The sequence below is a fragment of the Gopherus evgoodei genome, chromosome 21 (assembly GCF_007399415.2).
Source record: "Gopherus evgoodei ecotype Sinaloan lineage chromosome 21, rGopEvg1_v1.p, whole genome shotgun sequence".
Classification (NCBI taxonomy): Eukaryota; Metazoa; Chordata; order Testudines; family Testudinidae; genus Gopherus; species Gopherus evgoodei.
Genome location: NC_044342.1, coordinates 493,228 through 505,894, shown reverse-complemented (window position 1 = coordinate 505,894; position 12,667 = coordinate 493,228). Strand labels below are relative to the sequence as shown.

General features: G+C 53.8%; 1 protein-coding gene across 2 annotated transcripts; it reads right to left on the bottom strand.

Moving 5' to 3' along the window:
* Nucleotides 1–348: 348 nt before the first annotated feature.
* On the bottom strand, nt 349–9,650 carry LOC115638301 (alpha-1B-glycoprotein-like). Of its 2 annotated transcripts, XM_030539895.1 has the most exons (7): nt 9,502–9,650; nt 5,205–5,243; nt 4,310–4,609; nt 2,273–2,593; nt 1,753–1,854; nt 1,317–1,405; nt 349–844 (listed from the first exon to the last, which is right to left on the bottom strand). In XM_030539895.1, the coding sequence occupies exons 1-7, from the start codon at nt 9,530–9,532 to the stop codon at nt 506–508; spliced, it is 1,221 nt and encodes a 406-aa protein (XP_030395755.1). In that variant the 5' UTR covers nt 9,533–9,650; the 3' UTR covers nt 349–505. The 2 variants fall into 2 exon arrangements, with proteins under 2 accessions (XP_030395755.1, XP_030395756.1); XM_030539896.1 differs by lacking the exon at nt 1,317–1,405 and having other exon boundaries at nt 575–844; nt 9,502–9,646.
* Nucleotides 9,651–12,667: the final 3,017 nt, after the last annotated feature.

Genomic DNA, 12,667 nt, shown 5'->3' with positions numbered 1-12,667 from the left:
GGGTGGAAGGGAGTTCAGTGTCACATTCGGGGGCAGGATTTGGGCCCTGAGTATCACTGAAATGACGGGAACTGTAGCAGGCCTGCTGCAATGACCGGCCCCTCCCTCATGGGCTGCCTCTCTCTCTCATCCTCTAATTTCATGGCTAGGTGGCTGTTTTCTGCTCGACGGGGTGGCTCAGCAATTGGTGGAAACTGCTGTCCTTATGCCCATTCAACAGGGGAAAGAGTTGCAGTCTGTGGTCCGAAAGAGAGTCACCCTTCTGTTTCAGCAGTGCAGGGCCAATGAAACACACTATGTGGGGGACAAAATAATCACAGTGAAGGAAACAAGAGTCAGAGACCAGAAGGGGCTAAAAAAAAAGGTTTAATTAAAAGCTGTAGAGGGGGGAATTTACATGGATTCATACAGCTTTGAATATACACAGAGAAGGAAGATCTGAGGAGAAATGAGAATATAATTTCTTTCTTTCTTTCTTTCTTTCTTTCTTTCTTTCTTTCTTTCTTCAAAACACACCCATCTGGTTTCTCCCAATTTTGTAGCAGAGAAAGTGACACACAGTTTGTCTGTAGTATTTCAGGAGCAGAACATTCTCCCCTGAACCCAGTTGAGCTGTGGAGCTGGCCAGCCATCTGTGAGCAGGGGAGGAATATTCACAGTCAATATCTGAGCCTTCAGATCTCTTCCATGTACTCATTCCCACGGGACTGGGGCATGGGGCTGGAGATGTGGTTTGCCTTGGCGGTCGCAGAATGACCAGACTGACCAGTGACCAACTGAATCGGAACTGAGTAGTAATCTGATTGAAATGGGTCTGAGCTGCCTGTGTGCTCCTCCTTGGAACCTGAGAATGAGAAAAGCACATGGCAATGCTCAGATCAGGAAGAAAGAAAGAGGCTTGGGACATGTTTTGAGGGGGTATCTTTTTGGAGCAAGCAAAGTGATGAAGCCGGTAATGGGTGACTGTGGGGTCACAGTAGGGGGTGCTGTTCTGCAGGGAGCAGGGCAGGGATCTCAATAGTGGGTGCTGTGTTGTGGGGAGCAGGGAAGGGGCTCTGTAGGGGGCGCTCTGCCCTGGTTATCAGTGCTATCACCAATGCCCCTGTATAGCACTAGGGACGCTGTGTTGCAGGGAGCAGGGAAGGGGCTCAGTGTGGGACTCTCTCCCTTCACTACCACTGCTATCGCCAATGTCCCTGTGCAGCACTAGGGGGCGCTGCGCTGCAGCTAGAGGGCTGCCTGACCCTTCGGGGGGTGCTGTCCCATCAGTGATCATGCTGGAGCTGTGGATGAGATATGGAGCTGCTGCAGCTTACCTGGGAGTCTGCATTCACATTTCTCTCTGGCCTGCAGTGCTCTACCATCTGCGTCCAGCTGCCGCAGGCCACCCCAGAGATGGCTGCATCTGGAGAAGCGATCCCTCTGTGGCATTACGCTGTGGCTGCCCACCAGCTGCCACATCCCACCCGAGAAACAGCTGCCTTTCAGCCTTGGGGATTCCTAGACAGTGTTACTGGGTGGCGGTTACCCAGGTCCCCCTCCCCAGAGGTGGCTGCATTTCAGCAGGTGGAGCTTAGGGGTCAGAAGAGGAGATATAACGGTGTAGATGGTGGACAGATACTAGGGTCAGTGTTGCCTGCAGCAGCAGCTGCTTTGCCAGGTAAGACTCAGGAGGAGAAATGTCAGGGTCCATCGGTTTAAGCTACTTCAAGGTCCTGCGAAAACGGGGAGGGAAGGGAAATGTGCAATTACCTTTGCCCTTCATGCAGAGGTGGAAGATGAGGAAGATGAGGCCATTAATGGTGAAGAAGGACCCACCCACAGCAAGGTCCCGAACCCAGTAATGGCTGTGGCCTGCAAAAAGGAGGAAATGGCTAAGAAATATTACACTGGCAGGCGTGTGTCCCTGCTGCCCCCTGCTGGAGGAAATGAGACCAGCACAATGTGTGTGTGTGTGTGTGTGTGCGTGCGCATCACTGCTGCCCCCTCCTGTAGGGGATGTGCACAATGTCTCTGTGTGTGTGTGTCCCTGCTGCCCCCCTGCTGGAGGGGATGAGCCCTACTCAGTGTATGTTTGTGTGTGTCTGCTGAGCCCTGCTGAAGCAGATGAGTCCTGCTCAGTGTGTGTGTGTGTGATTGCTGGCCCCTGCTGGAAGGGACGAGCCCTGCTCAGTGTGTGTGTGTGTGTGTGTGTGTGTGTGTGTGTGTGTGTGTGTGTGTGTGTGTGTGTGTGTGTGAATATCTTAGACTGGTGAGTCTGGGGCAACTTCACCTGTCACGGTAACATTCACAGCCAAACTTCTTAGGGACAGAATCCACCTCCCGCTCGTGTTCTCCTCGTACGCACAGGTGAATTCCCCGGTGCAGCTGGGACCAGCTTGTGGGATGCTGAGCATCATAGAGCCGGTCCTGGTCTCTGTTGTGCTGACCTCAGACCCCACATCTCCGGGGACGAGCTCAGCTCCTTCCTTGTAGAAGTGAAACCTCCGCTCGCCAGCACTGCTGGGGGCCGTGCAGGTGATGATCAGGGGGAGCCCTTCGGTCACCACTCCGGATGGAGGATCCACGCTCAGCCCCGGCGAGGGAGGGAAGTCTGAGGGTAGGAGAGGCAAAAAGAATGAATCTGGGTTGCGGGGGGGTTACATGGGGGGAATGCAGAGAAGTTGCCCAAAACTCAACACTGGTAAGATTCAAACTGGTTCCTCCTGCCTCCCTCCATGAGGACCTTTGTGTAGCTGCGAGTGAGATCCTGGGGTTTACTCCTTCCTCCAGATTCTACAAGGTGAGTGTTGTTAGCCATTAGTTTGTCATGTTGGGGAACAGGTTCTGGGAACGTAGGTATCATAGACTCATAGGACTGGAAGGGACCTCAGGAGGTCATCTTGTCCAGTGCCCTGCACTCATGGCAGGACAAAGTATTATCTAGACTGTCCCTGACAGGCGTTTGTCTAACCTGCTCTTAAAAATCTCCAATGACGGAGATTCCACAACCTCCCTGGGCAATTTATTCCAGTGCTTAACCACCCTGACAGTTAGGGAGTTTTTTCCTAATATCCAACCTAAGCCGCCCTGGCTGCAATTTAAGCCCATTGCTTCTTGTCCTATCCTCAGAGGTTAAGAAGAACAATTCTTCTCCCTTGTCCTTGTAACAACCTTTTCTGTGCTTTATGTATCAGGTTGTCCTGAGTGTGGGGCATATGCTGGATCTCGATGCTACTGACAGTCAAGTAACAGTGTTGGGTGCCATATTGTTGGCTGTTGGATAGGCATGATGAATTGCTATATTGCTGGCTGTTGGATAGTCATGATGAGTCTCATATTGCTGGTCGTTGGGCAGCCATGTTGAGCGGCTATCTGGGGCGGCCATTTTGTCAGCTTTTTGTCAGCCGTGTTCAGTGACCCTGTTAGTTGGGAAGGCATTTTGGATGTCACGTTGTTGACTATGTCTGTTGGATCGCCATAGTGTGTGGCCGTGTTGTTTGTAGTTGGATAGCCATATTGGGTTGCTATTTTGTTGATAATTTGGCAACCATTTTGGTTACCCTTATGTGGGAAGTGAAGGGCATGTTTGGTGACTATTGTTGGCAGCCTGATTTCCATAATTTGGCACAGTATTTATTGAGTGGCTGAGGGTGTTCCTAGCTTTTGGGAAGCATGTCAATGAGTCATGTTTCTGGAAGCCTGGAGATTGTGTTGTCAGTTGGTCAGACATGTTGGTAGACTATATTTTTGGCAGTCATGGCCGGGGGCGGGGCGGGGGGGGGGTAGTCAGTAGTTTGGAAGCCATATTTCTAACAGCTGAGATGTTTGATATCAATTTTGCAGCTGTGTTGGCTGCCCATGTTAGTGGCAGTAGGTTGTTGTCAGCAGTTGGGTAGCAATTATTATTTATTTGAATTATCATAGTTCCTAGGAGCTTTTGTCCAGGCCCAGAATTCCAATGTGGTAGGCGACCAATATTGGATGGCCATGTTGTCAGTAATGGGGAAACCATACTGGAGGGCCATATAGTTGGCAGCTGGATAGCCATGATGGGCGGCCATGTTGTTTGTTATGGGGCAGCCATGTTGTTGGTAGCTGGGCAGCCATGTTGGGTGGCCATGTTGTTGGCAGTTGGTCAGCCATACTGTGTGGCTGTATTCACTGAGGCATTAGCCCTGTTGGGCAGCCGTAGTGGGAACTGAATGGCATGTTGGGGGCTGTGTCGTTGGCTGATTCCTTGCCATACTTTTCTCCGCTTATGTCTTTTTGCATCTTGGAAGTGTTCACCTCTGACCCTAAGGAATGGTAGAGCCGGTGCAGAGCTCACCTTTTACTCTGATGAGGACAGCATCACTCCTGCTGGACCTGTTCCAAGCACCGGCTTGGCCTATCCAGTAGGCGCACTGGTACGACCCCTCATCCTTAGGCCCTGCGAGGTTTATGCTGTAAGTGTGGCTTCTCCTGGATGAAGCTGGGACTGAGATGGCCTTTCCGCTATCACTGTAGTACTGGAATCCTTCAACTCTACCCACCGAAGGAGGAGCAGAGCACTTGATTTCAACAGTGTCTCCAGGGAGGAACTCCTGCTTCTGGGGGTTCAGGGACAGTGATGGGGCCACAGGGGCACCTGGGAAAGAAAAGCTTCCATTGGCATTAGTTGGGAAGGAAAGCAGAAGCAGCAGCCAAACGAGAAGCCCACAGATGCCCCACATCCAACCCTCAGACACGGGCTACCACCAGACCAGGCCAAAGAATTAGGACCCTGCCCCCCTGGAGCATACAGGCACAGAACTGGGGGGCGGGGGCAGGAGAAGAGGCAGATGGCGGTGGGGCAGGAGGAGAAGGTTGTGCAATGATCAGGCATGTTCCTAAACAGGTCTTTCAAGACTTCAGAGAACAATGCCTCTCACCAAGCACATCGTCACCTGCTGATGTACCCTCCCCTCCCCACTTGGGGGGCAGCAGAGAACCCATCCAGTCTCTGGACTCCCTGGGCTGAGACTCCAAGAACTTGTCTCACCTATGGGCAGCTCTGGGGTGGGGCTGGCATTGGTGCTGGGCTGGACAAAGCTGGAGCTTGGTGTGTCCAAGGGGGGACTAACAGGAGATCCCCACCAGACCCAAACCCGTGGGATTCCAAGCCCCAGCACAGGCAAATTCTCCTCTAGAGACAATCCCACCCCAAAATGAGTCATCTCAGAGAGCACAAGAGTCAGCATTACCTGCAGGGATCACTGGCCTAGGGAGAATCTGGAGAGCGGCTGAAAGATAGAAGAGAGGATGAGTCAGATATCTGGGGAGGGAGGAGTGTGATGAGAGTCAGGACTGCTAGGAGCAAGGCAGGGGGGGAAGAGAGAGAATGGGGAGTGGGATATGTGATGGGCTTCCCCTCCCTGGGGGGCCACTTGGAACTGGGGTACCACTGAGCCCACCTGACCCACCAGTCTGGGCTCTCTTTGCACTGCATCGCTGAGGCAAGCCAGCCAAGCCCTGCCTCAGGCTTCTGACTCACTTTACCAGCACACATATAGGTAGGGACACTCCCAGCTGCAGCTACGCACAGATGCTGAGATCAGTTCTGCATGGGAAGGCTCAGCTAAGGAATTGCACCCCCGCTGTCTAGAGGGTGAGCCCAACTTTGTACCGTCCTGCGCTGCCCAGAGGACTCTACAGCAGGGGTCAGCAACCTATCAGCAGTGCTGTGCCGAGTCTCATTTAAGGGTTTGCGTGCTGGTCATGCATTGCAACGCTTTCAGACGGTCTCTCTCTATAAGTCTATAAACTATCATATGTAAAGTAAACATGTTTTTAAAAATGTTTAAGATGCTTCCTTTCAAATTAAATTAAAATGCAGATCTTATCAGTTTAGTGCAGTGGTTCTTAACCTGGGGTGCACGCACCCCCTGGGGCAGGACCGGTGCAAGGATATTTTGAGCCCTAGGCAAAACTTCCACCTTGCACCCTCCCCCACACCCCCCGCACATCAGTTCACTGAAGGGCAAATCCCAATGAGCCTTTATAGACCCGCAGGGCCAGCCGTGCCCAGGGGCTGCTCCCCAGACCAGGTTCCCCTCTCCCCGCCCCCTGAACTCCCCTGGAGGGTGCACAGCCCCCCTGCGAGCCCTCCTCACTCCACCCTGGCAGCCCCCACCGAGTCCACTCACTGGCTTTGCCGGGCTTGGGCCGCTGCAGCAGCTCGGCAGGGAGGAGCCGCCTTCCGGGGGCACCGGAGAGCCAGAGCGTCCCACTTGCGGCAGCAGCGAGCCCCAGCCATGGGGGAGCCAGCACAGTGCAGGGGGGCAGCAGCCCTGCAAAGGCAGCGGCACCACTAGCATGGAGCAGCTGCGCGCCCCCCCGCCCCTCCTGCCCAGGCTGCGGCCCAGTGCCCCCCCCAGGGGTGCCTGTAGGCTGCAGTGAATGTATGCGGGCGCCAGCCCCCATGCTTCCCCCATCCCTAGGGTTACCATATTTCACCAATCAAAAAAGAGGGGAGAGACCTGCCCTAGCCCCGCCCCCATTCACTCCCTCCCACTTCCCACCCCGACTGCCCCCGTCAGAACCCCCAACCCCCCCGCTCCTTGTCTCCTGACTGCCCCCTCCTGGAACCCCTGCCCCTAACTGCCCCCCAGAACCTCACCCCCTACCTAAGCCTCCCTGATGCTTGTCCTCTGACTTCCCCCTCCTGAGACGCCCCCCCCTCTAACTGCCCCCTACCTGACTGCCCCAACCCTTATCCACACCCCCACCCCCAGACAGACCCCCAGGGACTCTCACACTCCATCCAACCACTTCCCACCCCCTGACAGGACCCCCAGAACTCCCAATCCATCCAACCTTCCCCCTGTTCTCTGACTGCCCCCTGGGACTCGCCTTACCATGCCCAGGCCAGTCAGACGCTGGCTCCACGTGAAGACAAAACTCTATGTGGGGTGCTGAGGCCGTGGGGGGGGAGCTATGGGAAGGGCAGTGGTGGCTCACACTTCTGGGAGCTGCAAAACCTGAGTGTGGGGAATGGGGAGCCGGGGGCGTGTCTGCCTGGGCTGCAGCCCAGTGCCCCCCTGGGGGTTCCTGCAGAGGATGCATATGGGCGGTGGTCCCTGTGCACCCCCTGGCTCCCCCCTCACCACACTCAGGCTCTGCGGCTCCCGGGAGTGTAAGCCACCGCCGCTGCCCCTCCTGCAGCAGGCTAAGGGCCCTGTGCCCCGGCGGCTCACACTCCCGGGAGCCGCAGAACCCAAGCACAGTGAGGGGAGAGCCAGGGGGCGCACCTACTGCCGGTCTGGGGTCCTGGCCGCCGGCCCTGCTCAGTCTCCTGCCAGCCTGGGGTTCCGTTCACTCAGCTTGCCACGGGCTGAGCAGGGCCAGTGGCTGGGACCCCGGCTGGCAGCTGCATGCCAGGCAAAATCGGCTCGCTTGCCAAAGGTGGCATGCATGCCGTAGGTTGCCGACCCCTGCTCTGCAGCATAAGTTCATGAAATTTGCCCCCTCCCTCAATGTGGAGAGAGACAGGCATGGCTTTCTGCCCCGAGTTATAATTTCCACACACACACACTGGTTTTAGACAAAACAAAACAAGTTTATTAACCAAAACAGAGAGATCTGAAGTGATTGTAGGGGATAGAAAACGAATCAAAGCAGATTATCTAGCAAATAAAAAAACGCAACATAAGCTTAATGTACTAACAAAATTCCATATGAGCAGCAAATTTTCACCCTCAATGTTGTTTTAGGCAGATTGAAGAGATTCTTGAAGCCAAGCTGCACTTGCTTTCAGCTTTAAACTCCAGTTATTCCTTTCACAGTCTAGACAACCCTCTAGCCTGGGGTCATCAGCCCTTCCCTCCTAGTTCAGTCTTTTTGTTTCTCAGGTGTGTTCAACAAACAGTCTGCTTTCTTGGGCGGGGAGGCAGTGAAGAATGAGCCACAATGATGTCACTCCCCTGCCTTAAATAGTTTTTGCATATGGCAGGAATCCTCTGCAGGGCCGCCCAGGGGGGGCAAGTGGGACAATTTGCCCCAGGCCCAGGACCCAGCAGGGGCCCCAACGAGAGTTTTTTGGGACCCCTGGAGCGGGGTCCTTCACTCGCTCCAGGGGCCCCAGAAAACTCTCGCAGCTCCCCCGGAGCTTCTTCCGCTCCCAGTCTTCGCTGGCGGGAGGTCCCTCTGCTCCGGGGTGGAAGGACCCCCCGCCGGTGAATTACCGCCGAAGCGGGACCCACTGCTGAAGTGCAGCTGGGTCTTCGGTGGTGATTTCGGCAACGGAGGGTCCTTCCACTCTGGGACCTGCCGGCGAAGTGCCCCGAAGACCCGTGGCGGGGACCCTTCGCCGCCGAATTACCACCGGCTGCACTTTGGCGGCAGGTCCCCCTTTGGCGGTAATTCGGCAGTGGGGGATCCCCACCGCGGGTCTTCAGGGCACTTTGGCGGCGGGTCCCGGAACGGAAGGACCCCCCACTGCCAAATTACCCCTGAAGCGGGGGCACCCCGCCGCCAAAGACCCCAGGCCCCCGGTATCCTCTGGGCAGCCCTGATCCTTTGTCCCCACCCCACCCCCAAGTCAGCGGAAAAACACTGGTATTATCATGGAGTCCAATACCAGGTGACTTGGTTACATGATCCTGTGGCCATAACTCAGAGGCTGTTTGCAGAGCTCCCAGGAAAGCTTCTGAGTGGGTGGGAAGCATCTTCTAAGACCTATTGTTTTCTTTAACAGCACCTCCGAGTGAGACATCTAGACTGATTGCATTCTGCCTAGTGGGCGTCCCCAGGTGTAAACACAGTTGTAACAGGTGCATAGACAGTATTAATAACTTCAGCTATGAAATGATACATGCATACAAATAGGATAATCAGATTCAGTAAACCATAACATTTCCAGTGACACCTCACGTGACCTCTTGTGTATAAAATACATTAAAGTTATGCCATAATCGTATCATAACACTATCTCTATGAAGAATATGGGGTTGTAGTGTCACAGGACAGTACAGCTCAGATGAGAAGGAAAGCAAGAAAATGCAAGCAAGCAAGAAAAGAGACAGAAAGAGCAAGCAAGCAGGCAAGCAAGAAAGAAATATAGAAAAGAGACAGAACAAGAAAGCAGGAAAACAAGCACGCAAGAAAGAAAAGCAAGAGAGAGTAAAGAGGAGCATGGTATGCAAACAAGAGAGCAAAGAGACAGAAAAGAGAATGCAAGAAAACCAACACACAAGAAAAGAGCGAGAAAGCAAGGCAGCAGTCAGGAAACAAAAGAGATTGAAAGAAAAAGCAAGAAGCAAGCAAGCAATGTAGCAAGGAGGAATCCGAGAAGCAAGCTAGAAAGAAAAGCCACAGCAAGAGAAAGAAATTAAAGAGATGGAAAGAAAAGGGAAGAAACAGAGAAAAGCAAGCAAGAAAAGCCATCGAAAGTCAAAGCCTGAAAGAAGGATGGTGAGCAAGCAAGCAAGGAAAGAGAAGCAGGAAAGCAAGGAGGACAGGAGACAGCCCAAGAGAGGAAATGGTTCCAGGGAGGCTACTTACCCAGCAGTGGCAGAAGGAGCGTTAGCTCCATGCTGAGTGAGCTGATCTGTCTGGGGCTGAGAGCTGGGTCCTGAGCTGCCAGCCCCGTCTCTGCCCAGGGCGGAGACTGGCTCCCTTCCTGTCAGCCGAACCCTGGTGTGGACGTGACACCCAGCCTCTGTTTCCTCCGCATCCTAGTGATGGTCACATGCCGGGCTCTTGGGAAATGTGACAGCAGTTGCTGACCACAGACCAAGGCCTCCTCCCTGCATTTCCCCCACTTCAGCATCTTGCAAAAGCAACACGGCCCTGGGCCAGCTCAGCTGAAAGCGGTGTTATCTAACCAAAGAGCCTTCTCCAGCTGTGTGGGGAAACTGAGGCACGGCGCAGTTAAGGTGGGCGATGTGCCAGCCTTTATATAGTCTCCACTGGAAGTCAGATGTCCGCGGTGGCCAACATATAAGAAAATAAATTATTTCCCCCCATTTGCATTGAAATTTTTCTCCCTGAGTTTCTAAGCAGCTCAAACTTGCCTGTTTACGCTGAGGCCTAAGGGGTTTGAATACTCATGAACGAGGATGTTTATTGGGTGTCTGTATCCCTTTGGCCCTCTCAGCCTTGGATTGAGGCTCTTATGGGCAGCAACGGGCTGTGGGCTTGGGGGTGGTAGTTGATAGTAATCTCATGGTAAAGACCAGAGGCCAGGAATTTCAAGAGTGCCTAGAGATTCTGTCTGACTAGCTGGGAAGCTGCCCTCGGAGGATCAAGGCCTTGCCAGATCCCAAGGACCCACAAGTCACCTTTGAAAATGTTGGTTTCATGTCTTCCCAACTGATAGGAATCATGCCCCTTCTTGGAACTGGGAGGGGAACCTAGGAGTCTCCCCATGCGAGTCTCCCCACTGGGTCAGCAGTACAGGGCCAATGACACACACTGCAGCGGGGAAGAAATAACCAGAGCAAAGGAAATAGAGAAAGAACATGTTAAAGAATATTTAGAGACATTAGATGTATCCAAGTTGGCAGCACCTGATGAAATCATCCTAGGGTACTTAAGGAATTAGCTGAAACAATCTCAGAATGGTCAGCGATTATCTTAGAGAAGTCATGGAGCATGGGTGATATTCCAGATAGCTGGAGAAGGACAAACATGGTAGCTATCTTTAAAAAGGGAAAGAAGGAAGACCTTGATTATTATAAACAAGTAAGTCTAACTTTGATACCTGGAAAGATACTGGAACAAATTATTAAACAATCAATCGTGAGCACCTAGAGGATAAGAAGATTATAAGAAAGAGCCAGCATGGATTTCTCAAGAGCAAATCATGCCAAAGCAACCTCATTTCCTTCTTTGGCAGGGTTACTCGCTTTGTGGATGGAGGGGAAGCAGTAGACATGATGTATCTTGATTTTGGTCAGGTGTTCGACAGTCCCACACGACATTCTCATAAGCAAACTAGGGAAATGTGATCTAGGTGAAATTATTACAAGCTGAGTGCACAACTGGCTGAAAGACCATCCTCAAAGAGTAGTTAGCAATGGTTTGCCATTAAAGCGAGAGGGCGAACTTAATGGTGTCCCACAGGGCTCAGTCGTGGTCTGGTACTAGTCAATATTTTCATGCATGACTTGGAGAATGGAGAGTGGAGAACAGGCTTATAAACTCTGTGGAGGACACCAAGCTGGGAAGGGTTGCAAGCACATTGGAGGGCAGGGTTAGAATTCAAAATGACCTTGACGAGTTGGGGGAATTGACCTGAAATCAACAGGATGAAATTAAATAGAGACAAGTGCAAAGACAATGAGGAGGTGCCACCAGCCTCCTCACTGTTTTTGTGGATACACACTAACACGGCTACCCCCTGATACTTGAAGTGCAAATAATTTTACTTAGGAAGGGAAAATCAAAGGCAAGGCAGCAAACAGGGCCGGCTCCAGGCACCAGCCGACCAAGCACATGCTTGGGGCGGCACCTTGGGGCGGGGCGGTGCTAGGGTTTTTTTGTTTGTTTGTTTGGTTTGGCGAGGTGGTGCTGGAGGGTTTTGTTTGTTTGTGTTTGTTTTGGCTGGGCGGCGCTCAGGGGGCGGGGGCTTGGGCGGTGTGGCGCTCGGGGGGCGGGGGCTTGGGCGGCGTGGTGCTTGGGGGGCGGGGGCTTGGGCGGTGTGGCACTCGGGGGGGGCGGGGGCTTGGGCAGCGTGGTGCTTGAGGGGGCGGGGGTTTCAGGCAGCGCGGCACTGGAAGGGGCCGGGCTTCGGGTGGTGAGGTGCTAAGGGGGCGGGGGCTTGGGCAGCCCGGCACTCGGGGGGCGGGGCTTCAGGCGGTGCGGTGCTCAGGGGGGCGGGGGCTTGGGCGGTGTGGCGCTCGGGGGGGTGGGGGCTTAGGTGGCATGGTGCTTGGGGGGCGGGGGCTTCAGGCAGCGCAGCACTCGGAGGGGCCGGGGCTTCGGGTGGTGCGGCGCTCAGAGGGCAGGGGCTTCGTCGGTGTGGTGCTCAGGGGGGCGGGGCTTCAAGCGGTGCAGCACTCGGGGGTGGGGGCTTGGGCGGCGTGGCGCTTGGGGGCGGGGGCTCCAGGCAGCGTGGGGCTCGGGGGAGCAAGGGTTTTGGCAATGCCGCACTCGGGGGTTTTGGTGGCGCGGTGCTAAGGGGGGCAAGGGTTTCGGCAGCGCGGCGCTAAGGGGGGCAGTGGCTTTGGCAGCATGGCATGGCACTCGGGGGTTGGCTGTTTCCATGGTGCGGTGGTGGTGAGGGGTGTTACAGTGGGGCGGCACTCTTTTTTTTTGCTTGGGGCGGCAAAAAACTTAGAGGCGGCCCTGGCTGCAAACTGGGGCCTAACTAGCTAGGAGGGTCGTACTGCTGAGGGGGATCCGGGGTTAGGGTGGATCACAAATTGCAGATAAGTCCCCAACGCGATGCAGCTGTGAAAAAGGCAAATATCATTCTGGGGTGTATTAACAGGAGTCTTGTATGTAACACATGGAAGGTCATTCTCCTACTCTACTCGGCATTGGTGAGACGTCAGCTGGAGAACTGTGTCCAATTCTGAGATTTTAGGAAAGATGTGAACAAATTCAAGAGAGTCCAAAGAAGAGCAACAAAAATGATCAAAGGTTTTGAAAACCTGACCCATGAGGAAAGGTTGTTTTTTTTAAAAAAAGGGCTTTTTTCATCTTGAGAAAAGAAGACTAAGGG

Bases quoted from the DNA above. Each gene is read 5' to 3' on its own strand.
- LOC115638301 (XM_030539895.1), bottom strand. From the start codon at position 9,532: ATGGAGCTAACGCTCCTTCTGCCACTGCTGG. The intron at 1,855-2,272 runs GTGAAGTTGCCC...TCCTTTTTGCAG, and splicing joins TGTGAATGTTACCGTGACAG to GCCACAGCCATTACTGGGTT. The intron at 845-1,316 runs GTAAGCTGCAGC...TCTCATTCTCAG, and splicing joins ATGTGAATGCAGACTCCCAG to GTTCCAAGGAGGAGCACACA.